Source organism: Lacerta agilis, chromosome 17 (assembly GCF_009819535.1).
Source record: "Lacerta agilis isolate rLacAgi1 chromosome 17, rLacAgi1.pri, whole genome shotgun sequence".
Taxonomy (NCBI): domain Eukaryota; kingdom Metazoa; phylum Chordata; class Lepidosauria; order Squamata; family Lacertidae; genus Lacerta; species Lacerta agilis.
This window is the reverse complement of record NC_046328.1, coordinates 18,125,973-18,150,595: the sequence shown is the minus strand read 5'-3', so window position 1 is coordinate 18,150,595 and position 24,623 is coordinate 18,125,973. Positions and strand designations below refer to the sequence as shown.

At 44.6% G+C, this 24,623-nt stretch overlaps 1 protein-coding gene across 1 annotated transcript in view; it reads right to left on the bottom strand.

Moving 5' to 3' along the window:
• Positions 1-2,508: 2,508 nt before the first annotated feature.
• The window catches only part of MTMR3 (myotubularin related protein 3), a 43,191-nt gene continuing 21,076 nt past the window's right edge, over positions 2,509-24,623 (bottom strand). Inside the window, 14 exon segments of the mRNA XM_033174714.1 lie at positions 2,509-3,541; positions 5,627-5,653; positions 7,862-7,950; positions 11,419-12,814; positions 13,041-13,186; positions 14,603-14,773; positions 15,106-15,291; positions 15,962-16,157; positions 16,903-17,014; positions 18,693-18,824; positions 19,508-19,713; positions 20,906-21,019; positions 21,665-21,761; positions 23,469-23,635. Coding sequence (XP_033030605.1) covers positions 3,370-3,541; positions 5,627-5,653; positions 7,862-7,950; positions 11,419-12,814; positions 13,041-13,186; positions 14,603-14,773; positions 15,106-15,291; positions 15,962-16,157; positions 16,903-17,014; positions 18,693-18,824; positions 19,508-19,713; positions 20,906-21,019; positions 21,665-21,761; positions 23,469-23,635 — 3,211 coding nt within the window. The 3' untranslated portion in view covers positions 2,509-3,369.

Below are 24,623 nucleotides of genomic sequence, written 5' to 3'. Positions count from 1 at the left end.
GTGTTAGCTGCTCCTAATGAACCACAAAGGAATCCAGGGAGTGGTGGCTCCAAGTAGCCTTACTACACAGACAAAAGACTACAGGCCAAATGTTCATACCAAGTCTCTCCCACTTGCAAGATGGTTTATACAGGCAGGTCCTTCCAGAGAGTGTGATGGAGCTTTCAGAGGGGATGACAAAGAAGGCTATAAACATGGAGATTTTTGCCAAAACAGATCAGATGAACGAAAAGTGCTAGGAAGAGCTCTAGTTTTATTGTGGGATACTTGGCTGGGCTGCTTAAAGGGAGTAAGGAGAAAGAAATTTATAGGAGATTTATATGGTAAACTGGGAAATTTACATGGTAAGCTGGGAGTGCAGAAAAAGTAATTTAATGCTGTAGATCTTACCTACTGCCTGCCACTGAGGTGGTGATCACACCTCAAGCAGAATACCCAATTGGTGATGCAGTGTTCTCTTCTTGTGTGAGCAATGAGGGATGTAGTTGTGTCTCTCATAGCACATACATGGCAGCATTTGGTACAACACAGTGTGCACATATATACACACACAAGAAGGTTTTGAAAGGTTTTTTGGTTGCTCTTGTCTAGGAACAGGAAGAAGAATAAGCAACAAGAGGAGGGGCATCTCATACTAGTAAAACTCTCAAGAGGTCAACTTGCTTCCAAAGGCAAAGTAGGCTCTGTGCCGCTGCCACCACCACTCTGCCCAAACCAGTGATAAGGGAAAAAGGAAGACGCAGCAGCACATTTCTCCAGTTTAACTGGGGCAGTTAAAAAAGTAGGAAGTGGGTCAGCAAGTGCTCCCATGCAAAACTCTAAACTTTATTCACTTTTATTTATATATTTAACAATTCTAAAGTATTTACGTCTTGCTCTTGACAAAAGAAAATTGAAAAATATAAAGGAGCAACTTTGCGCTCCTCTTCAGGAGAGAAGAGTTTTATATATATATACAGCTATGTGGCGAGAGTGTCCTGCTTTACATACAAAGAATAAAATTTTAATAAAAAATTGCTTCATTGAAAAAGACTAAGAGCTGCAAGCGTTTATTCACACTGTACATCACAGACATCCCCCCCAAAAAACCCGTATCAGAACCTCTTGGCACCTGTCGTTATGAACTGCAGAATATTAGACCTTGTTTTCACCATCTATTTGTACCATTAAAACCACACTGCCACAGTGCGCAACACAATTATGCTTTTCCTTCACAAATCATATCTCTATTCACCCACTTTAGTGGATAAGTACAGATAAACTCCATTTACTCCATTCCAACTCCCACCTCTATTTTAAAAAAGAGTGCTATGCATCTTTGCTGCATACTCCCATAACATTTAATTTTATATTAAAAATCCATAAGCCAAATTAGAGCCAGAATTTGTATTGCCCCTTCTCCCAGCTGGAAGAAATGAGTACCAATAAGCTACGTACACCCCCAAGCTGCCTTAAAAGGTGCAAAGTCTCTTCCTATGCATCTTGGAAAGACTTTATTTTCATTCCCAAATGCTTCCTTTGTAAGACTGTGTTGTAATCAACACACACACCTTTTCACAGAGAACATGGAAACAAACAAAAGTTTGCTGACAGGGCTTTCTTCTATCAGGTATTCCAATACACTCTAAAACTTCACTTTAGAAGGCATTGCCCTATCTTGGCAATAGGTTAATTCTAACTTTGCAATCTCTTTTCAGAAGATTGGTTTGCTTATTACACCACTGCTGCTTGAAATGACCTCCCTGGAGTCTCTCTTCTTCCTCCATGCTGCTGTTATTATACAGCCCCACTTGGTATGGTTGGAGGGCTTTAAGGGCAGTGCCACACATTCCCGGCAGTTGCTGGCTTGGGTACAGTTGCCCACACAATGCGTAAGAACCACAGGGAGATCAGTGCTGCCTACGAACCTGTGCCATGAGGAAGACATCTCAAGCTGAGGCAGTTTCAAGCGGTGGCAGCCGTGCGATAAGGGAAACATGTTCAATAGCCAAATTCTACAGGCCGGGGCAGAGGAAAGGAAGATAGAGGCACATCACCACTTGGTGGAATATTTTGGCAGAAGCTGCTTCAGCTTCCCCTAGCAAATGAATTGCAGAAAAAATGTATTTTCACACCCACCAACCAAAACCTATAAGTGTTTTTTGTTGGCAGGGTTGGGTTGGGAAGACGATATTAAAACAAAAATAGTAGGACTCAAAACTCTTCACAGCACAGCAGTAGAAAAGTGATTTTAATGTAAGGGGCATATTTTTGTTTTAGATGAGTTGTATCTTTACATACATATTTTTTGGGGGGGGCAGTTGTTAAAATGCCCTAGTTTGGGGGCCTTGGCGGTTTTCACTGACTGCAGAAAAAATGCAACAAATCAAAGCCACCCCCCATTTGCTTTGGGGTTCTCCTTGTGAGAGGGGGAGCCTGGCCAACAGTATTATTTGACTTTGCATGCAGCCTTCCCAGTGCAGCAAAGCAGCTCTGCCTTCTGTGTAAACTATCTGTTTTTAACAAAACAAAACAAAAAAGTGGGGGCAAGGATAGCATTTTAACAGCTACTAATAAGCCCAAACACCCGTTCCTTCAAAACAAATTGCAGGTACAAGTGTCTTACACTGTGGTGTCAGTTTGAAAATACAACCTTGAACAGGAATGGCCTGTCCAATCCCCCTTCCCTCTCACTTCCCTCAAACAATCGTACACTTTCTTTAGCCAAAGTGGTCCAGGCATTGCCTACTTCGAGCCACAAGTCTGCCAACATTGGCAAAGGACTGCCCAATGTGGAGATCTGCAACCAATTCCACCCCCCCTGCCTGCCCTTTTGTGCAGCAAGGATAACTAAGCCCACTCTAAGAACAGAGAGGGAGAGAGGTTTTTTTGAGAAGGCAGCTCCCATTTCTTCTAGCAGCAACAACTTCCCAAACAGCAGGCTGCTGTTGGGAAGTAACAGGAGTGACTGGAAAAAAAAGAAAGCATAAGCACTGACGCTACAAGGTATTCACAAGGTCTCTGGACCGATTACCCTTCCTCTCACAGCAAGGTAGAATCATCCGTCTGCAGCACAGTTCCGACAGCAGGGCAACAGAAATGCCAGCGGGGAAGATTCCAGACCCTCTTTTCCAGCAAAATCCACACAAAATTTACATGAGGTGGATGAAAATGACACTGGGAGGAACAGCTGGAAAGGAGGGGTTTCTGCTCCACCAGTACAGGCCCAGCATCCGGTCCCTCTGAGCATGTCATCATCTCTCCTCCCGACTCCAGAGTGCAAGGCTTCTCTCCAGTCCTACCAGCTGCAGTCAGCAGAGAAATGTGCATATCTGCTTAGCAGGGAGAGGTGGTGCTGTTTCTTCCCAGCTTTCCTTCCACGCTGGAGCCTCAGTTTGAGGTGGCAGCAATAGGTTTGTCCAGTTCAAGGTCAAGGCTGGGGCTACTGGGATGCAAGCTGCTGTAGCAGGATTTGCAGACCCGGCTGGGTTCGAAGAGCTGCTGGCTGGGGACCGGCACCTTCTGGTTACAGCAGCTGGAGCAAAAGACATTCCCACAATTCCTTCAGTCAGGAACAGGAAGAGAAGAAATTACAGTAAATTTGCAACTCAGGAATGCAGTTTCCACAACAGTACATGTCTTAAGTTGGTGCTTGCAGAAAAAGGTTAAAGGGGGGCGGAGAGCCTTTGGGCTAGTTGCCAAGGAGCAGTTTGGGTGGTAGAGGGTTAAGTTCTTTCCCCCTGCAAGTTGCAGTGGGTCAGAGAGCCACGGGATGGTGATGTTTGCTATGATGCCAGTCCAGAAATGGTGATCTGGAGGGGTGGAAAGAGCCTGTAATCAAGCCACAATTACTATTTTTTTGTGCCTATCTTCAGTACAATGGAACACTCCAGCTATGTCTCCGTCTGCTCCTGGCTGTTGCTTCCCAAAAAGAAGTTAACTAGAATTGAGCCTTGAAGAATGGCAAGCCAGTCAACTCCTCCCCCCAAAAGAGAAAAGCCTACATAAGCCAGAAGTGAGCCGGCTGCAGCTCAAGGGAACTACAGCAACACTGTCTTTCAGCACAAAGAAAATGTGAGTCCATGGGGACCATGCAAAGCCACGCAGTGAGCAGCCAAAAAGATGCAGCCCACATACTGAGTGAATGAGGGATGCAGCAGCTGACACATCTGTCAGTTGTCAGTCACAGCAGGGCCGTAACAGCACATGCATCTTGGAGCAGGGATGGGGTCCTGCGTGCAACTAGAAGCCACAACCCCCCACTTCTGCTCTCAGATCTGCTTTCCCCCAAATGCAGCTCTGAGCAGCAGAAGCAGACAAGGTCCCTGGTTCATCATCTTTGAATTGCAAATATAGGCAAGCATTAAGTAAGAATTGTTTTGCACCTCACTACAGGTGCCTTGAGGTTGGCATAAACAAACATAGCAGCTTAATAGTGGGAGAAAGGAGGCAACTGGCTTAATTTAAAGAGTTCGTGCCAGGATGTGTTTTTCTTTATGTTAACTGTTGATGTAAGAAGCAAAGGGAGACCCCCATTTTTCATCTCACAAGCTTTCATCTTTCCAGCATGGCAAAGCAACCTCTAGATATCACTCACTCAGGGCTAGACTTGGGCTGGTGGTTTGGAAGTCTTATGGACTCCAATAGACACGGCTATCAGAGTGAACAGCAGGAGTGAAAATATCAAGGCAGTGAAGACAGACCACTCTATGAAAAAGCCATTCAAATGCCTTCACGGTGAAGATTCTGAAAGGGTGATGGTTCACAGCTAGACCTAGCTGCCAAAAGAAGACTAAATATTTCCTTTCAAGAGAAACTCCTGGTCATTGTGTAAAGAGAGACTATTTGTGGAATTTTCTGCCTAGGTATATCTGTTCAAATCTCACACAAAGGGATCAATTAGTCCCTACGCAGGTTCTTATATCCAGTTCAAGATTTTTGCCAGACTCCTGGCCCTCAGTGTCAAAGTCATGTTCCTTCTCAGGGACTCTACTCCACCTGGCTAGCAGAGAAGCCCCTAATGCTCATGCTGCCTTGCCCCTCACTCAGTGCCCGTTAGCTCACCATTAAGGCCTGTTTCACCCTTGTGCTATTTCAGAAGTGATTGGTAAGGTTCTCTCTGTGTGCTGCTCAAGAGCTCCCCAACAGCTGCCAGCTCTCTGTAATACCGAATTCAACGGAAAAAGGCCAAAATAATTTGTTGATTTCTATATACCAGTGGTGGCAGGCGTGGAGGGATAGAGCTGCCCTCCTGACACTGGTGTCACTGCAGCTTACCTGGATGGGGCCAGGGCAGGGTGGACACACTGCCTTTGCTGCAGCGAGTCAGGAGGGTGTCTCCGCTCCACCAAACCGGATGCTACCACTCAATACACAGAAATTGCCTGCTCTTATAATTGAAATACTCATTGCAGATAAGCCACTTGCATGTTAGCCAAAGTTGCAGTATGGAGTATGAAACAAAGAGGCTTATTAGTATAATGTGAAAAGAGGCCCACAGACCTCAATATCCAACTGGGCTGCTACCATTCATCTTAGGTGTAACGATTTATGGGCAAGAGGAGTGCAGAGGAGGGAGTCAAAGGTTAGTTTGAAGAGGTTATCGGAGAAATGCAAGCGGACAACAGAGGCTGTTCCAAATGCTCACCAAGTCTGATCAACACGGTCAGGGTCCCTGCAAGGAGGGGAGAAAAAGCTCAGAGGGGAGACTAAATCAGAGGGTTTGTGGTTTCCCCCCCAGAAATGGCAATATGAGACCACTGTCTTTTCCTGCTAGCCTGAAAGAAGGTAATATACAGCTATGTTTTAAACAAAAAATGTTAGTGTGCTGTGAGAAATGAAGTTAAATGGCCCCTGCAAGCCCAGCAATGGAGGAGGCTGTCCCTGCTGCATCTCTGCATGGTATCTTTCTTCAGACCCACCTTCCTCCAATCAGTAGGTAGGGCAAGAACAGTGACACGTGCAGAAACACGCTGCATAGCCTCAGCTGGGAAACATCATTTCTTATTGTAGGAAATAAACTGGTTTGGGTTTTGTTGTTGTTGTTGTTGGTTGGGTTTTTTGGGGTGGTGGTGGGGAGATATAAGACACGTGCCTCTGATTTTAATATAAAATAAAGAGTGCCACAGAAATCAGACTGGGAAACACAATTTAACTATTGAGGAAATGGACATGACACACACTGTCTCAAGATGGATCAAATCTCAAAATCGGCTCCTACTTCTTCTTTGGAAGCCTTCTCAGCTAAGAAGACTTGACACAGCTAGAAGATGAAGCGATAGAATGGGGCATTTCCAACATTCTCCAAAGCTCCTGTTCTAACAGACTTCAGCGCAAAGCAGAGGACCTTTGTGTATGAGGCGATTTAAACATTTGCTCGAAGCAGAGAATGCAGAGTAAAAGGAAGAGCACGGGCCAGGTGCTCAACTTGCAGAGTAAGCCCAGGAATAATTTTTTTTTAAAGGAAGGGTGGCGTGGAGCCTATTGGTGCTTCTGCTTGACTGGAAACAAAACAAGTTAGTGAGAAAGTTTGAGACAACCAAACCCACTAAAAAAGGCTGGGGTGCTTCACTGGTAAGGAAGGCCTTGTTGGCAGCGCTATACCCGACTGTCACCTGGCTGGTGCTGACCCATGACGGGGCCTTCTCAGTGGTGGTTCCCCACTTGCAGAATTGCCCTCTTGGGTGAGATGCACCTGTCTTTCTCATTACTTACTTTAGCTTTCCCCTGAAACACATTCCTGGTTACCCATGGCATTTGATGGCTAAAAGATGCTGGCCATGGCAACCTTGAAATTAGGCTTTAGTGACAGCTTTTAAATGTTTTACATTTAATTATTTTATATGTTTTATAAGTGTTTTTTATAATTTATTTTAAATTGCATTGCTTTAACGTTTTGATGTTTGCAACTTTGGGCATTTTTGGGAGGAAGGGCAAGATACAAAGGTAATAAGTAATAATAATAATCTGGTGTATGCAGACTTGCAGCACTCTTCTAATACCTTAGATATGAAGCAATAAGACAAGCTTCTGCCAAAGACAGTTCTTCAGGAATGTACAAAAAACGTACAAGGCTCTAGAAAGGAAGCAGGTACCACAGGAAGTGGAGTTTGGGTGCCATTAAGGGTAGAAGAGTAAGAAAGATAATCATCTGCATTCATGGCACTGCAATTCTTCGTAAAGTTCGTCTGTGCAAGCCCTGTGCTTTTTGTACAGCTCCCATTCCCTTCAATGGAGCTTGCACAGAACTTCCCAGTGTGACTGTGCCCCGCACCCCACATGATAATTGGAAGGGAGGTGCCCCTTGGATTTTCCAACAACATGTCTCAAGGCAAGAGAATGACTGCAGGTGCAAAGCAAGAGGGTTCTGTCCCTCTTCTCAAATCACCATCTGGGGACCAAGTTTCCACAGGATTCTATGAACTGTGTCTTGGTGGGAAGTTTAGGATTCATACTTAAGCCCCAATGCAAAGCTACCAGGAAATCTGACCTCCTAACAACTCTCTGCCCCCTTAAGAAATTACAGTTCCTAGGATTATTTGGGAGAAGCCAGGAGTCTTTAAAGTGGTATAATAGTACTTTAACTGTAAGGTGTGGATGTGGGCTGTGTGACAAAATTTATAGCACTCTTACAGCTTGTCAAAACCTAAGCCCTTCTGACGTTAGCCATGGTGGACTCAGCAAGAAGAATGCTATGCAGTGGGTGTCTACCCCTGCTGTAACACTGCAGTGCGTGGCTCTATGGTGTGACATGGGAGAGTGATCTTATCAAGGAAAAATAAAAGGCAAAGTGGTCAGAGGTTAAAAGAAAGAGGAGCCCCTTCAGGACATGGCAGCAGAATAGCATACCTGCATCCCCCACTATCCATCCTACATGCATTACCTGCAGTGGTGCTTCCTGCTGACAAGCCAGAATGCACTGTCGCAGCCGTAACAGTGTGCAGCCAGGTGATCGGGAAGCCATCGTGTCACCTGGGAACAGAGACATAAAGAGAGAGAGAACTTTAAATACAAGCAACACGGCACAGGTTTAGAAAGTAAGAAGGAAACAGAGGGGAAGGAAGGAAGGAAGGAAGGAAGGAAGGAAGGATTGTTTCTTCATCTTTGGCCAAATAACAGAAGAATCTTCTAACCGAGCATCTCAAATACCAAGTTTTCACAACCAGAGCTAAGGCCCCCAACTTTCTCTCACACTTACATAGCTAAATAAGCCAAGCACACTGACACACCACGTGTTAGTCAAGGAAAATGCTTTCATCATTTCCCAGTGCAGGTCCAAAGGCAGAAAACAGACAGCTTAGGGGCTTCTTTGGCACAGGTACAGATTTTTAAGTATTAGAGACAACAGGGACAAGAGGGAAGAGGTTTCCAGAGACCAATGTCAGAACCAAAGGGATACAGAGTAGAGCCAGGTGATTAGTAGCAGGTGCCGATATAAGGAAAAGGGAGAGGAAGGCCACGGAGATGGATTTTGCCTGTACCTCTGTGTCCTGTTTATCCACCTGCTCCCAGCTGGCTTCAGAGAAAATCTCTGTACTGCAGCGAGACAAACAGTTCTGATCCAGATTGCTTTCCGAGTCAGGGATTGAAGTCTGTTGGCAAACAAACACAGCTGAACAGAACCTACTCCCAACCCCTCAGAACATGGATTAGGCATCTGAGAAGAGGGAATCCTTCTGAACCTCCTGCTCAGAGATCAGATTATGGGATAGGGTGGAGAGGTGGCTTCTACCAAGTTCCTCAAAAGTTCTGCAAAACAGAAAACCCAAACTCATTGCTAAAATTCAAATGTTGCCATGAGCATATCTGATAGCAATATACTTTCACGGCTCATATATTTTGGCAATGATTGGGGTGCTTATGTTATCTCTATATGGTAGATACTTGAAGAGGTGTGTGATGTGGAGCAGAAGACAGAGCTCTGTGGCATAAATACGGTGCTGCAGAAACTCCAACAGTATACACTGGAATCCCCGAACAGACCCAGTCGCTTTCCAATTCATTTGAAAAACTGTACGCCATGCAGAGCACCATATAATCCAACCATGAATAAAAGACTATTTAAGCCCTACAGCAGTGGTTGTGGGGCACGGGGAACAGAGTGGGGCTTCACTACAGAAACTGTGGGTGTACAAGCAATTAGGGAGAGGTAACAGTGGAGTGGTGGAGTGGCAGCAGTGGCCAGAAGACATCCCCTTTGGGTAAAAATGGGAAGAAAATGAGAGGAGATCTGGGGTATTTAGTTTCTCTTGCAGGCTTTGTCAGCTGGGGGGAAGAAGCTAGAATAAACTCTTCAGACACCCCACTTGTGCCAGCACCACAGATGCTGCTGCTCCATGGCAGCATCCTCGTGTCAGCCAAATCCCTTGGCCAGTTTCAGACAGTTTAAGGCTGTGCAAACAGAACACTGGTTATTTTTAAAATACCAGTTTTCCAGCTACTGTGCAGTTCTACTCAACACACAGCAGAAGTCTATGGGACGAGCCTTTCTCCTTAGGACATGGAAGGGGAAACTTTTTGAGCCCAAGGACCACATTTCCTTCCAGGGGCTATGTGCCAGTGATGAACAGGACTAGAAGCAAAAGTGGACAATGGATGTGAATTTTACTTCTGCACAGTAGGATAAGCTTTATAAACACTCTCACACTCTTCTATTCTCCATCCATTCCAGTCAGACAAATACACTCAAGGAGGGTGCAAAATAGGGCTGGTGTAGCCTGGGTAAAGTTCAGAGGGCAAACAGATGGGGCCTGGAGGGCCGCATTTGGCCCCCAGGGCTGAAGCTCCCCAATCCTACTTTAGGATTACCGTATATACCCGAATATAAGCCGACCCGAATATAAACCGAGGCACCTAATTTTCCCACAAAAACCTGGGAAACCTTATTGACTCAAGTATAAGCCGGTTCACCTTTGCCGCTGTGGAGAAGGAGGAGGAACGAGCAGCCCAAAAGCAGCCTTTTGGGCTGCTCCTTCCTCTTCCTCCTTTGCCAAGTTTGCATTTATGCGAGCAGTTCAGGAATGGAACAAGCTGCCTGGGGAGAGTAAAGAACCGCTGTTCTTGTACGCTTCTTAAGGAATGGTTGACTGGGGAGAGCGGGTGGTGGCACGAGCGGAGAGAAAGGGCTTCTTTCTCGCTGCCCCCACCGCCCGCCTCACTCAAGTATAAGCCGAGGGCAGCTTTTTCAGCACAAAAAATGTGCTGAAAAACTAGGCTTATACTCAAGTATATACAGTATTCTATATATCAGGGTAGAAATGAAGTCTCAACTGAGGTCTTAATGTCTTCCCACCGCACCCAAAACCTTTAAGATGACAACTACATCACTTGGGAGGGCCAATCCAGAGCCAAGCACAAGCCCAACAGCCTACCTTCCAAATATTCGCCCACTCTCTCTATTCACCCCCGACTCATTTAGTTGCTTACTGGCAATTTTGCTTTGGTCAGCCCTCAGGATACTCTCTCTCATCCAGGCTGCACTGGAAAGAACCGGGGGGGGGGGGGTGTGGCTGGCTGGCTACTAACCACCTTTTCACAGTTGCTCATTCCCCTTTGAAAAGACCTCACACTGACAGATCTCACATTGGTGAGCAGAACACAGCAGGGATTTGGATCAAGGACTGCCAGCTGATGATCCATCCCACTGCATGCCACATCATGATCGACTCTGTTTTCATGCTTTATGTTACGCATGCATTTTTTAAAATTCTGAAGCAGCCTTAAGCATCCATCACCTACACTCATAAACACGTGACAGAAAGAACTGGCCCTAAAAACCACCAACAGGTTAAAAAATGATGCAACAGGGGTGCCTCTTTTGAGGGAGGACTCTTGGCCACTTAAAAGAAAATGCAGAAACTGGTGTATAGTGATGCAAATCTACATGGACTGTGGAGACCTTTCAACGGGCCTAAATGGTGCGTAGGCATTTCAATGAACTTGGACAGGACATAGAATGAATTAGTCTCTGCTGCAGCAGTGCTTTGGCATCTTTTGCTAATAACTATAAAGAAGTCCTGATACAACACCAATCTTTATACAATGTTCATACAAGGCAGTGGCCCTCCCCAACCAAATAAAGCATGTATAGCTTTGCCATTTTTTACTGGCACTAAAACACACACACACACACACACACACACACACACACACACACACACACTTTCCAAAGCATGAGCAGCTCTGCAAATTAGCCACTCATCTAGTTGCCTGTAATGAATCAGAATCACCTCCAGGTGGACCAAGTGAGAAACAATTTGTGAATCAGGGAAAGGCTGGTTCCTTCCACACCCGGCCTCTGGCTATCAATGTGCCATATATATATCTGTGGGGAAGTGGGCATATGTATCAAGGTAGCCTTTTTTGTGGAGTCACTTCCAAGGATCCATTTTCCTTGCACAGAACTGCGGGCACAATCATGGCAGAGGTCACTTAACTTACCACTTCATCCCCATAATCCCCGTTGAAACGTAGCGAGCTGTTCAGGTACTGGCTCTCTAGGCGGCTCCTCAGCTCCTGCACCTGCTTCTTTAAAGTCTCCACTTCCTGCTGGTGCCCACTTTCAATCTGGCGGAGGCGCTGCTGAATGACATCGGCATAGATTGGCATCCCATCGTCATCCAGGTGACTCCGGGCAGGCTGGTCCGGGCTGTTTGCTGTCTGCTGCCGGCCTGTAATAGCATGAACCCACTTGTGGTGCAAATTCCTCAGATGCAGCGGGGCAGAACTACAGCTAGCTGTAGAGACCTGTCGGCTGAGGGAAGCCTTTACCCTGCCTTCCTCCCCGTTCACACAGTGTCCGTTTGGTGCAGGGTATTTCTGGGTAACACTGAACCCTGCCGGGCTCTCTGCCACCTTGTTCTCAGGCTCCAGCTCTCCATTGCACACAATCTCTTTATAGTCAGCTAAAGGCAAGGCACAAGGTGAAGGCATTGGGTCATGTAAGCTGCTGCTCTTAGTAGTCCTGTTTAGGTTCGCTGCCAGTTTGTGTAGCTCTATTGAGTCCTCATTCTCAGGCCGACTTTCGACAGTGCGGGAAAGTTCACCAGCGCTGTTGTCCAAGGGATGGAGCCAATGGCAAGAGACATTCTGCATCAGTTCCGTCTTTGCCCCATTCTCTGTTAAAGTTTCCGTAGAACTCTCCATGTTTGATGTTCCCATCTCATGCAGGACAGGAAATGGTAGGTTGGGCTGGGGAGTGCCCGGAGGGATTTTGACCTCTACAGTTAGCCTACTAACACTGTCCTCCTCTGCTCTTTCAATGTTACTATTTACAGCATTGCCCAAAAAGCCAGGCCGTAGTTCCTTCACCTGAGATGGTTTCTGGACAGCGTAATGGAGCTCATCTTGCCCTTGAAGCTCAAAAGCACCCTGTAAATCCATCTGTGGGCTGGAAACTGGATTGTCTAATAAAGTTGCTGTATCCAGTTCAGTCTTCCCCCCCATGTTATCAGTAGAGCTGTCCAGGTTCTCAGTCCTGCTTTCCTTATCAAGAGCAGCGTCCTCTCCCCCTTCTTTACCTTCTGTTTCCGGAACGCCCCTCACACACTCCTCCAGGCTCACTTCCTCCTTGGTAGCCTCTTGCAGAATGTTCTCCATCTGCCCCTCTGCTACAGCCACCGAAAGCTCTGCTCCAACCAGAGTCCTGCCTTGTTTGCTCACACATTCTCCATCAAAGGGATCGTCCTCTGGGTTCCCAAGGCTGCTCAGCTCCAGGGACCGGCGGTGCTCTTGCCACTTCTCGTTGAGGCTGGGGTCGCTACTACGCCGGTTGGTTGTCGGTACGCTGCTGTCACCAGCCATTGTCAGATTGTCAAATGACCTTGTCTTTGGCAGCCTTGAGAGGAAAGAAAGAAAAATGCTGAGAATTGTTTCTAATTACAGGTTAGAAATCAGCTGTTAACAGCCAATCACGCCTGCAGATAATAATCTTTCGCATGATGCTATCCTCTCTCAACAACTCCTGAAAACTGCCATTTGTTAATCACGTAGACAGTGATAGAGGCAACTCCCTCACCTGTCAAACATCTACTTACATTATATCATCTGAACTCTGAGCTCACCTGCCCAGAGGCTGATCTTCAGGGCTGGAACCTGGGACTGGGTAAGGGGCACACGTGTCATCCGCAGGGGTCGAAGGGGAAGAACATGGCAAGTAAACGGCACTCCACAGCATGAGGTTTCGCACGTGGCACACAGGATACAGCACCTGAGAGCGAGAGGATGGACAGACTACTAAGAAGGCTGTAATCCTTTTATTAAGGTTTGAGATTGACTGACCTTGCATTTTTATTTGCAGTCGCAGGTTAATCTTGAATATATTCAAGAGCAGCCATTTGAATCTTGCCACTTCCGGACACATTGGAATGGCCTCTGTTTGCCCACCCCCATCAATTGATACAGCCCCTCCTGCTAGCTCATTACTCATGCTCTCAACCACCACAGTGCCACTTATTTAGAAAGTGGACAAACTATTTCAAAAGAGGATGAATCATTGCAAGGAATGGGAAAGCAAGCAAACGCTGAACACCAAGAATGTTTTATTAAAATGGCAACTTATTTTAAAACAACCAGATGAGCAGTGTAGTGCATCCACAAATTGTATTATTATATGTATTGCACTTATGCCGTTCTGTGTCTCAGAAGAGCTCAGAGTGATTTACATGCATTTTCCCAGATGATGTAACTATCTTATTTACAACCATACTTTTACAATAATAATAATAATACTAATGTGCCTTTCAGCACACATTCTCTCTCAAGCAATGTACCCCCAATAACACAAAACCTACCCTGTTCCCTACAGTTGGGTGACATTTGCTGTGGCTGAATGTAATGCTAGACCATTACCAGCATTACAAGGATGTGTGCACATGAAGCCTTTAAGAGTTTTTTGACATTATTAACAGCTTCAAAATTGGTTAACTGAAGATCACTGAATGTCTGTAGTCAAAAGAATGGGTTTCAAGAAGCACTTTTGGGGTCTATATGGAAATTATAGTTCATTATACGCCTAACAGCCCTTCTGCTCTGAATCTAAGACAGTTGAATAGCATGTCCACCACATATGTTGGCTAATTGCTGCTTTCAAGTCACACTTCCCAGGTGTTTCCCATGAAGACAGAATATGGGGACAGACACTCAAACTGCATCATGGACCTTAGGACCAATTGTCTCAGAGCACTACTGTGCTCTTGCCCAGCTCCCACTCATCTCAAGGGGATTTGCAGAAAGGAGTATCCTGCTGGACTGTGTCCTTTAGACTATTCTCAGAGTGCTGTAGCTCTGAGTGTCTTTTTGGCTTCATGAAACTTTGTTCGGTGCAATAACATATTGCCCAAGTTGGGTCACCCAATGCAGTGTTTTGCATTCTCTTGGAAGACCAGGTTCCTTTACCCTCTTTAGATACAAGCTCTTGCTTCAATGAGAGGCTGAAGTGCCTCGCCTTGAAGTAGAATTTGCCTGCCTCCACTAAGTTGCAATCATATATATAGCTGCATCATCATACTTCCCTTCATCTTGATTTACCTGACAGGAGTGTTGTGGGAATGGGAAAGGGGAAAAGCACTATGTGCACCAGACTGATTACATTTTTATAGGAGCGCAAACAATAAAAAGTACATACAGATTCTGATTGGGAGGAGTAAAGCAGATTTTTGAAGGCTTTGTTTCCTGCTCGCAGCAGAGACCAAACTGAACAGGTCCTCTCTTGGGTGTGCTTTTCACCTCTCTCCTTCGCGTTGTTGCACAGGAATGTACCAAAGAGGCAGGAGTATGTGTGCTGCACCAACTTGACCTATATAGAAAGGCAGCTATATTACTGTTGGCACACATGCCTGAAAAGTAGGATTTCTTGAGTTCTCTTTCGCACACACAACCAAACCACAGATACGCAGGTCTGAAATATGTGAGTTTAATGTGAACTCCAAATTTGATTTTCTAATTCAGAGTTTAAATAACACTTTGGAACATACCTAACTATCCTCTGAGTGAGCATTTCTGCAGACTCCAATGAGATATTTTTATTTTTTACTTTTTTTTGCTTACTAGCTTCCTTTTTATATCCGAATAATGAACTATGAAACTGTTCAAAATATTAGAAGCAGTGTGTACAAGTACTCAACTCACAAGGAATGCTTCATTAAACTCAAAAGAGCAGGGGAACTGCCTCTGGAGCTGATGGACACAGTCGAGCCACTGCAGGAACACTGGGCATCGTTCATTCAGGTCATCCGAATTCTCACCATGACCACAGCGATCAGCAAACTTATGGCCAAAATCCAGCCACTCCATCTCCACAAGCACCTGGAAACCCTGAGGGAAGCATCACTGAATTAAATTCGCACAAGGCTCAAGTCCACAAAGCCAAACTAAGATATGTTGACATGAGGTGGAAAACCCAAAATGTTTTCCTCCTAGCAATTAACCAACAAGGGGTCAAATTCACTATGAAAGTCTCATGGGCAAGCCCCACTGAAATGAAGATAAGCTGCTCTCATTTGCATCAACGAGGCTTGTGGAAAAGACCTTACACACAGGTGGTACCCCAAGGGCCAGATCCATGTTTCTATCTCTGCCATCCTTAATAGCACCTCAAAACAATCCTTACCTCAAACTACCTATTTCATTCTCAGACACAAACTCACATTTCTCCTTTGCATCCTCCCCCAAAAACCCTTCCAGCATTAAATCCATTTTATTTTATTTCATGTCAAGTCTATTCTCCAGCAGTTTGGAGGAAAGCACATGGATCAGGCATGGGGGACCACTAGCTCTCCAGATGTTGCTCAATTACAATTCACATTAGCCCTAGCAAGCATAGCCAATGGCCAGGAACAATGGGGATAGCAGCTGACCAACATCTGGAGGGCCAAAGGTTCCCCACACCTGACACAGATGCTCTTCTTTAGAAGAGCCACCACCATAAACCTTTCCAAATACAATTTAGAAGTCCCCCAGCTGTGCTATTTCTCATGTCACGAACCTCGATGGTCCTGTAATATGGATCCAGCAGCAGCTTAGCCAGAGCCACTATCTGCGGGGTTCTGTCCCAGCCATCTGAGCAGTGCACCAAGACGGGCCGCTGATCTCTGTCCACTGCATGAACTACCAGAAGTGCCGATTTCAGAAGGACAGACAAATGTTGCAGCCACTTGGTGCTTTCCAGAGCTGACAGCCAGCTGCAGATCAACAAGGGAGAATAGTTTTGACCTCTTTGTTCTGTTAAAGTGAAGTTTGTAGGTTGAGCAAATTTCAGTAACAAGTGGAGGGAGTATACTTTTTCTTCTGCATCAAAAAGTACAAATCGCTTAAGTTAGTGGGTATCCAAGCCTCTATTTCCAGAAACCTTGGGGTGTCTCAGAAGCTTATCCAAGGTTCCCAAAGAGAACAGTAACAGCAGGTAGGTTCCCCCTAAAGGTAAGCTTGCACACACGCTTACAATGCAGGAGTGTGTGCTGGCTGTATTCTGGGGCACCCTCCTAATTTGTGTGGGGAAACAGCAAAGGTCAACAGGTCTGGAGGTAGGTGGATAAAAAACTGTAGGGTTTTTTAAAAAAACAAAACAAAACAATATTAATAATAATTACACACACACACACACACACACACACACACACAAATGTTAATTTTTCTCTTATCTAATAACTAATCCAGCATTCGGTAACCCGGTGCCTTCTAAATGGCCATGATGGCAGGAGATAATGGGGGCTGCAATCCAAAAATATCTGGAGGGCACAAGGTTGGTGGAAGGCATGCAAATGACTGTCTTTATTACAACAACAAAAAGAGGACTGGTGATTAGATTGTTTAAAAAGCAATACCAATAAACCTTTTAGTACAGTGTGCGTGCTGGGAAGGGGAGATGTGCAAGGGGACAACAGTGTGTGGGGGAGGGAGCAGGGAGAAGGCGCACATGTCACTCACTTTCCTGGGTCCGGCATTTGTGTGCAGAGCAAACGCAGCGACTGAAAGCTCTTCCGAATAGAATGGATGTTTGCCATTCCCATAAACACCACTTCACAGTTTGGATAATACTCTGTTAAAAACAGAAGATAAGGCACTTCAAACAAGGCAGAAGCGAAATGAATGAAGGAGCTTTACTGTAAAAATGAGCCAGCAGCAGCTGGGGCCTGTGCTAAGCGCTATTATCCCATCAGCCTCCTCTAGCCTTTGAGGTTCTCTCAGGCACACCAAACATCATGACAAAGGACAACTGTTATGACAGAATAGAGGGAGTTATTCTAACACAGTCTAAAGAAAACACATGAACTTACTGATCTACTAGACTGCATGCTGGGAACAATGGTCTCTATCTATAGAAGTGGTTTGAAATTGATTGTTATCACCAGTGAACGTAAGTTGGACAACCCCCTTAGTTAGCAACACGGACATGGTAGTGGAGGAGTTGAAAAATAAGAGTTGTGTAGTGTCAGCATGCTCAGGACCTGTCTGGATATTATCCCTCACCCCCTGCCCTCTCTGGTGGCAATTTAGCATGACAACAGTGGCATATTCTTCAGCCACTGTACGCCTGAACCACTGCCAGGAAGCAGCACCTGTAACTGTAGACATGCAAGTTCAATTGTTTCCATGGGCTACTTTGTGTGCAGGAATTTCAAGTATATGGATCCCAATACTTGTTTGGGATGGGTGACATAGTTGCACAGAACTTTAAAAGTTTTTTGGTACAATTAGAATGCTGCCTGGAGGGTGGAGGTATGGGCTCATGCTGGACTTCTGTAAAAGGTAAATGTAAAGGGACCTCTGACCATTAGGTCCAGTCGTGGACGACTCTGGGGTTGCGGCGCTCATCTCGCTTTACAGGCTGAGGGAGCCAGCGTACAGCTTCCGGGTCATGTGGCCAGCATAACTAAGCCGCTTCTGGCGAACCAGAGCAGCCCACGAACTTATAAATGATGTTGAGCACGTGCCATAATATTATAAACTTTTAAGTTGACATCTATTGCAGCTTTTGAATCATACAGAGAATCAGGATGTCATTTGGAACATAAGTGTTTGGCCTTGTTATCAGACCCCTGGATCGATCTAGCTCATTACTGTCTGCACCACACCGGTAGTGGCTCTCCAGAAATTTGGGCAGAAGTCTCTCTCAATTTTTCCCTTCCTTCCTCCTTTGCACGTCAGGAGAAGGAATTTGAAAGCTTCCTGTTTGCAATCTGCAACAACCTGGAGTTTCACCAATTAGGGTGAAACTAAAAACTGCTCTTTGTTACAAATTACAAACAGGGAAAGGAGTAAACACATGAGCCCAAAGCTACCTGCAACTTCTGCATTCTGTGGTGAAATTCAGATGCAACACTAAACACCATGGTTTAGTGAATTTGGCCATGTAGTGCAATTCCTTCACTTCCTTAAAACAAAACAAGGTGGGTTTTAAAAACAAAAACAAAAGAACCATACTTTTGATTAAAATCTGGTAAGGACTCTATGAGCAAATATTTTAGCTTTAGAGACTGGATCTAAATTGCAGGACAAAAGGTGGCATCTTTCTCTTCTTAAGCAACAGCCCTTTTGGATTTGAACATTTTTTAGCACACACACCCCATTCCCAACCTCCTTGCATTAATGGTAGCTACTCTGGTAACCAAAATTTGAGCAGCTTGATCCGGTTTAGACAAGGTCTCCACTCCCACTCCTTCTCTAAATGTGTAAACACCTTTGCACAATGCTCAGAGCACAGCACAGCTACTCACCCGGGCATTCACAGCCTCCCCCTTTGGCCCTGTTTGCCACCGCAGCTGCATAAGAGCGTGCATCCAAGATCAAAAGTTTCTGAGGCTGAATGGCTAGACTTTCTGCTCCTGAGGCGTTGGAGATGGAGGAATCTGAAGAAGAAAAGGAGAGAACAGCTTATTCTGCAGCAGTTATCCAAAAAGTGCACACTTGACACATGGCATCTTACATATAGAAGAGATCAAGAAAGAGAGAGAAGCAGAGGAGCTGCTTTTGACAGTGGAACACACTGTCTAATTCCAGCACCAGCAGTAGCTGATTCAACCTGGTTACAGAAGAGGGAGAAGTGAGGCCACAAGGCCCACCCCACCAGGCTGCCTAGAACCAACTGCCATTTTGCTCCTCCTTCAAACTGTCTCCTGCAGTTATCATTCCACCCTGTCATTATGTACATAGGAGGCCAATTTTTGCTGAATCTATGTAGCTCAGTATTATCTGTCTAACAGCAGCTCTTCAGGGTTTCAGGCAGAGAACTTTCCCAACCCTACCTGAAGATGCTGGAGATTCAACCTGGGATCTTCTGAAAAGCAGATGCTCTACCACAAAGCTATGGCCCATCAATGATATGAGTAGCACCCTGGCTATCCTCCCCCGCCCCCGGTCCCCCCCACACCTCCTCCAAGGCAGAGCAGGCATCCAGGTGTCCTACATACAAGAGCACAAAGAGCTGCAGGCAAAAAGGCTGAAATCCCTTATCAGGGGGGAAACTGCCATTCGAACTCTATGGAGCCTCCGAAATGCAACATTTGAGAAACAAAGAGATAATCAAACTTACCAAATTCTACATCAGAGAGGTCTCCTCCATTGGAGAAATCTCTTGAACAGTTTCCATTCACTAGTTTACTGCTGTTAGACTTGGAATCTGAGGCACAAGCTTTGGCCACTGACTGGACAAGATGTTCGTCGTCAGCATTTCTCCAGCCCCACCAGCTGACCTCTGGCTGCCCACAACGGGAAATGACCGCCCCATTGCCCTGATGCCTATAGGAAACAGAAATGAAACAGCTAACAGTAGCCAACACAATAGGGCCCTAAGTGCAGGTAATGCTAGAGGAAAAGCACAGTGACATAGGAATTGCCACCTTACTGTAGAATTCCAAAAGTGGTTCTGACTTTCTAATGCAGAAATACTTTCTATGAAATACTGTTTCATAGGGCATTCTAATGTTTGTAATCAAAACACAGTAAAAAAATGAAGTTATGATTTAAAGAGATTTGTGTCAGAATACTCAAGAAACAAGTTTGAAAGTAACTGAACCAATAGATCTATGACCACTTATACCAGGGTCAGAATTCCAGCCAGTTTTTGTTGACATGTATAAAGTGTCTATAATGCAGAGATGTCTAGAACTGGGAGGCTGCCAGTTTAATCCTAAAGAGAGATCAGTGACAAACTGCCAAAGTTAATAATGATCAGCAGTTTCAGTACTGTAGATGTGGCTTTTGTTCAGAAACAGGCAGTCAGTGAAGCCCATCTATAGTTTTACATAACTTGTGCTGTGTCCCAAAACAACCCATGTAGCCAACTATTATTATTACATTTCTAGACTGCTCGTCAAACAAAGTCCCCTGGGCAGTTTACAAATAAATCAAATAAAATCCAGTCAATAAAGCATTTCTCAAAACAAATGACATAAAAACTTGGAATTCAGTGCAAAATCAGGACCAAAAACACACAACTGAAAGGAGACCAGCAAGATAATTATTATAAAAACCGGCCTCAAAATCATTAGAAGGAAAGCAATGTGCCCAGGTCTAAATACACCAAAACATAAAAGTAAAATTAAAAGGCAGAATATTTTGCACCTGATGCCAAAAAGGCCATAATCAGAGAAACAGATGGGCTTCCCTAGGGAGACTATTTCACAACTGTTGGACTACAGAGACAGCCACCATTTATCCAATCATTCCTACACATCTTGAAGGGCTTGTGGGCTTTGCAGCAGGGCCAGCTGGAGTCACTCAAGGAACAAGTCCCAGCCAGCTTAGCTTACAGCTGAGCATCTGGGGTCAATGCTCCATAGCCCAAAGGAAGGCAAGTGAAAGATCAATGGTGCCAGTTTTGTAGTTCAGCATAGTTGCCAAGGGGCTGATTAAGCATCTGGCAAGGTGATAAAAAGCACACACACACCCTTTACATTCAATTTAGTGGGTGCTTCAGTGCAGGCCTCACCTGTAAACCACAGCAGGGATGCGTTTCCAAGATCGGAAGCCTGACACACTTTCCAGCTCTTTGTCTGTGATCCAAACAGGAACTATGAGTTCTTGAGGGTAGCTGCTACAGAGCCTGTGTGGGAAAAGGAGGACATTTTTTAAAGCCATGCATGTATAGCCACAGCATCAATTTCCTTCCACTGGAAGCTGTTAGTACCCTTCCAACATAGAAGCTCAAGGTGCAAAAGTATTCTTTACTTGTCTTCCCTTATTCCACAGTCCTTTGTCAGCACTACTTTCTCAAGGACAGAGCAATCTTATAATTTAGCACTCACCTAGGGAAAGCAACAATGGTTTCCAAGTTGCCAGACTTATATTACATGACCCAACCTTGCTGCTTGTTTATTCTCAGATGCTCCTGGATCTTTTAAGGCCAGGAAGCAATTGGACAGGAGACCAATTGCACTATTCGTTTTAGCAGCCCTCTGAGGCTAGATGGCCGATAGCAGTGTCTGCATACACCACTGCAGGCCTGTTTCATGGATGTTGAGAAACAGAACTACAAAATGGCAGCCACATGGGGTGCTTATATCACTTTGTTTTTCAGAGCTTTAAGGCTACTAAGAAACCCCACCCGCTCAGTTCCAAACCATCAGCAGTACTAGGATCTACAAGTGCATCCAACCACAGCAAGGGCTACGATATGCTCCTCTCCAAAATTCTACTTCAACAAAAGTTAGGCTGGTGCCAGCTGTCTGCAAGCACCCACAGAACTTACTTGTACTTCTCATTGATGTTGGAGATCCTCCAGGCATTGTTCATATCAAAACCCATCCGTTCAACCTCATTTTTAAATCTCGAACTTACATGTTCTCCTACAACAAAAGAAGACAAGAGAAGTAGAATGAAAATAACTTAATATGAGATGGCCCTAGTGATTTTGTTAAGAAATTAATGCAGTAGAAAATCTGCTTTGCTTATGCAAACCATGAAAATCTAAATTTAGTAGCCATCTTTAGCGGTATCGTGTTATTTTAATTGGCTCTGCACTCAGTGATGGGTTAATAGTAAGTTGTTTCCTGATTATTAGCTGAAGATCAGTTAAGCTAAGGCCCCTTAAAAGATTGGTTGGTATTTGCCTGCCCCCATTCTAGTTTCAATGCACTTCTTCCCTCTGTAAAAAAAGTGCTCAGACAACTTTTATTATCACTTTGTGCAATTAGGCTGGTCTGTTTGAGGAACACATGATGCTACTCCACAAGCAAAAGACAATTTGTAAACGTTCGCTAGGGGGAAAGCTGGTTCTTTAATAGCTGCAAATATCCTGCACTTGTAGCTCAGTCGGAAGAGCATGAGACTCTTAATCTCAGGGTCGTGAGATGACACACATACCAAATGTCCCCTGGCTAACGGATGGGGCCAGGAGTGTGCTTCACTTCAATTCTATGGTCTAAGGACGACTTGCAGTTACAGCTAAGTCCCCTTTCTGGGGGGGGGGAGGGGTTAAGTAAGCTTCCCTGAATATGGTAAAACCCCTCTGACTGTGGATCAGGTCCAAAGTTTTCACTGATGAGAAGTTGTGCAGCAGCAAAGCTCTCTTGGTCTATGCCAGAAAATTGCAATACTGACAGCTCTTCTCAGCAGCACCTTCATACCACTGTATACTTTTGGTCAACTCTCAACTGAGTTGAGTTTGAATTCAAGAATTCTGCTCTGCAGAGAATTGCCTATATCAATGTGAATTTGCAAGAACAAGAACAGGTGAAGCATCATTTGCATTGTAACTGGCTGTTTCTATTATGAAGATAGCATTAGCAGAAAGAACTGTTGGTTCTCACCTGAAAGGCAGTTCTCCATTACTATAAGAAGGTGGAGCCATAACCCAACCTGATAACCTTCTATAGTAACGGCATAAAGTGTAATAATTTTTGTTTCTGCACATGCATACGTTATAGGTCTACGTCAAAAGAGGAGGGCAGGGAAGCACTTTATTACCACAAAATGCCTTCTCTCCATTTCAGATTGTTGTTCCAGAGGGTCTGCAAAATGAGGCCAGAATATTCACCCATTATGAAAGAAGGCCGAACACATTGCCCTTGCTCTGATTTGGCTTTGTGGCAGCCCATAGTCAAGACTGAATGGATGCATGATGACATGGCATCCTAATGCTGCTTATGTAAGGTGCAAATGACTTGACCTGCCTATGAAGAAGCCCATAGTGGGGGTTTCCTTACTTCTTTGTATTGTGAGAGGAACAGTGTCTGTATGTTTACATTGCAATGTAGCTGAAACAAATTCCAAGTATGTTGGAAAATGTACTTGGCCAATAATAAATTATTCCTATTCCTATTCCTATAAATAATGATAAAAACAGCAGGAAAGCTGCATGTTGGGGAAAGCAGCCACAAACAATGAACCAAAAAAAAGGGGCAACTGATTAGTGGCAGCTTTAAAACTTATCCATTAAATCCTTCACTCCCTTAACCTTGAAACTTTTCACATGCAAAAATCCACCAGCACCTCAATCAATTGGAATGAGCTCATTTATCTCTACAACTACACAAAGAATGTCTGCATCGTACCTGGTCGACACAAATCACCATGCTGTTCTTTTTCACTAGCATACACCTCCATACACCAGGCGTGGTAAGCAAATGAAAAGAGATCCTCTATCTTTGAAGGAGGGCGGATGGCATTGTTCAGCCGTTTAAGCCACTCTTGACACTGCTCAAAGGTAGAGAACTGACACCTGTAAAAAAAATAAAAAATAAAAAATAAGCCAGATAAAAATCTATTAATTCTCACCCAGAGAGATCCAAACCACAGAATCCAGTGAAAGTTTAGCTTCAAAGCAGTCAAGAAGAGAGAACACACCGGCATTTGGCTTCAAAAGCTGCACTGTATAAAAAGAACATGTTCAATGTTCTTTTTTCCTTTGTATAAATGTAATAAAGTATATTTAAAAAAAAAGCTGCACTGTATATATTTTATGACAAGTGAACTACAGTATGCAAAAATGCAAAGTTAACATCATCATTATCTCAAGATCATCCATTTTTAATCTCGGGTTCTTTGCATAAACCTTCATACCATAGCCATTGTTATCTAAATACTTTTTTTTTTTTTTTAAGTTGAAGAAAGGCCATCACCACCTCTGGCAGCAAGAAGCAAAATCATGCAAATGACAGATGAGAACGGGCCTTTTCTACAGTGGCTTCCCGTCTGTGGCCTGCTCCCTCCCCCCCCCCCCAAGGAGGCTTACCTGGTGCCTTCATTAGGTATCTTTAGGTGCCAGGCAAAATCGTTTCTCTATAACCAGGTATTTGCCTGATTAGACATTCAATGACCTTTTTAAAGTTCATGGTGGTGGGGGTTATTGGTTTTTGTTTGTTTTTTATTACGTACAGTGGTACCTCGGGTTAAGTACTTAATTTGTTCTGGAGGTCCGTTCTTAACCTGAAGCGTACTTAACCTGAAGCACCACTTTATCTAATGGGACCTCCTGCTGCTGCTGCGCCGCCAGAGCACGATTTCTGTTCTTAAGTGGAGTTCTTAACCTGAAGCGTACTTAACCTGAAGCGTAATTAACCCAAGGTACCACTGTATTTTCTGTTCTTATTTTGTATTTTTATGTTGTGAATCGCCCTGCAATCTTTGGACAAGGTGTGGTACACAAATGTAATAAATAATAATAACAACAACAACAATTAGCGAAAATGAACACACAACGAAATAAG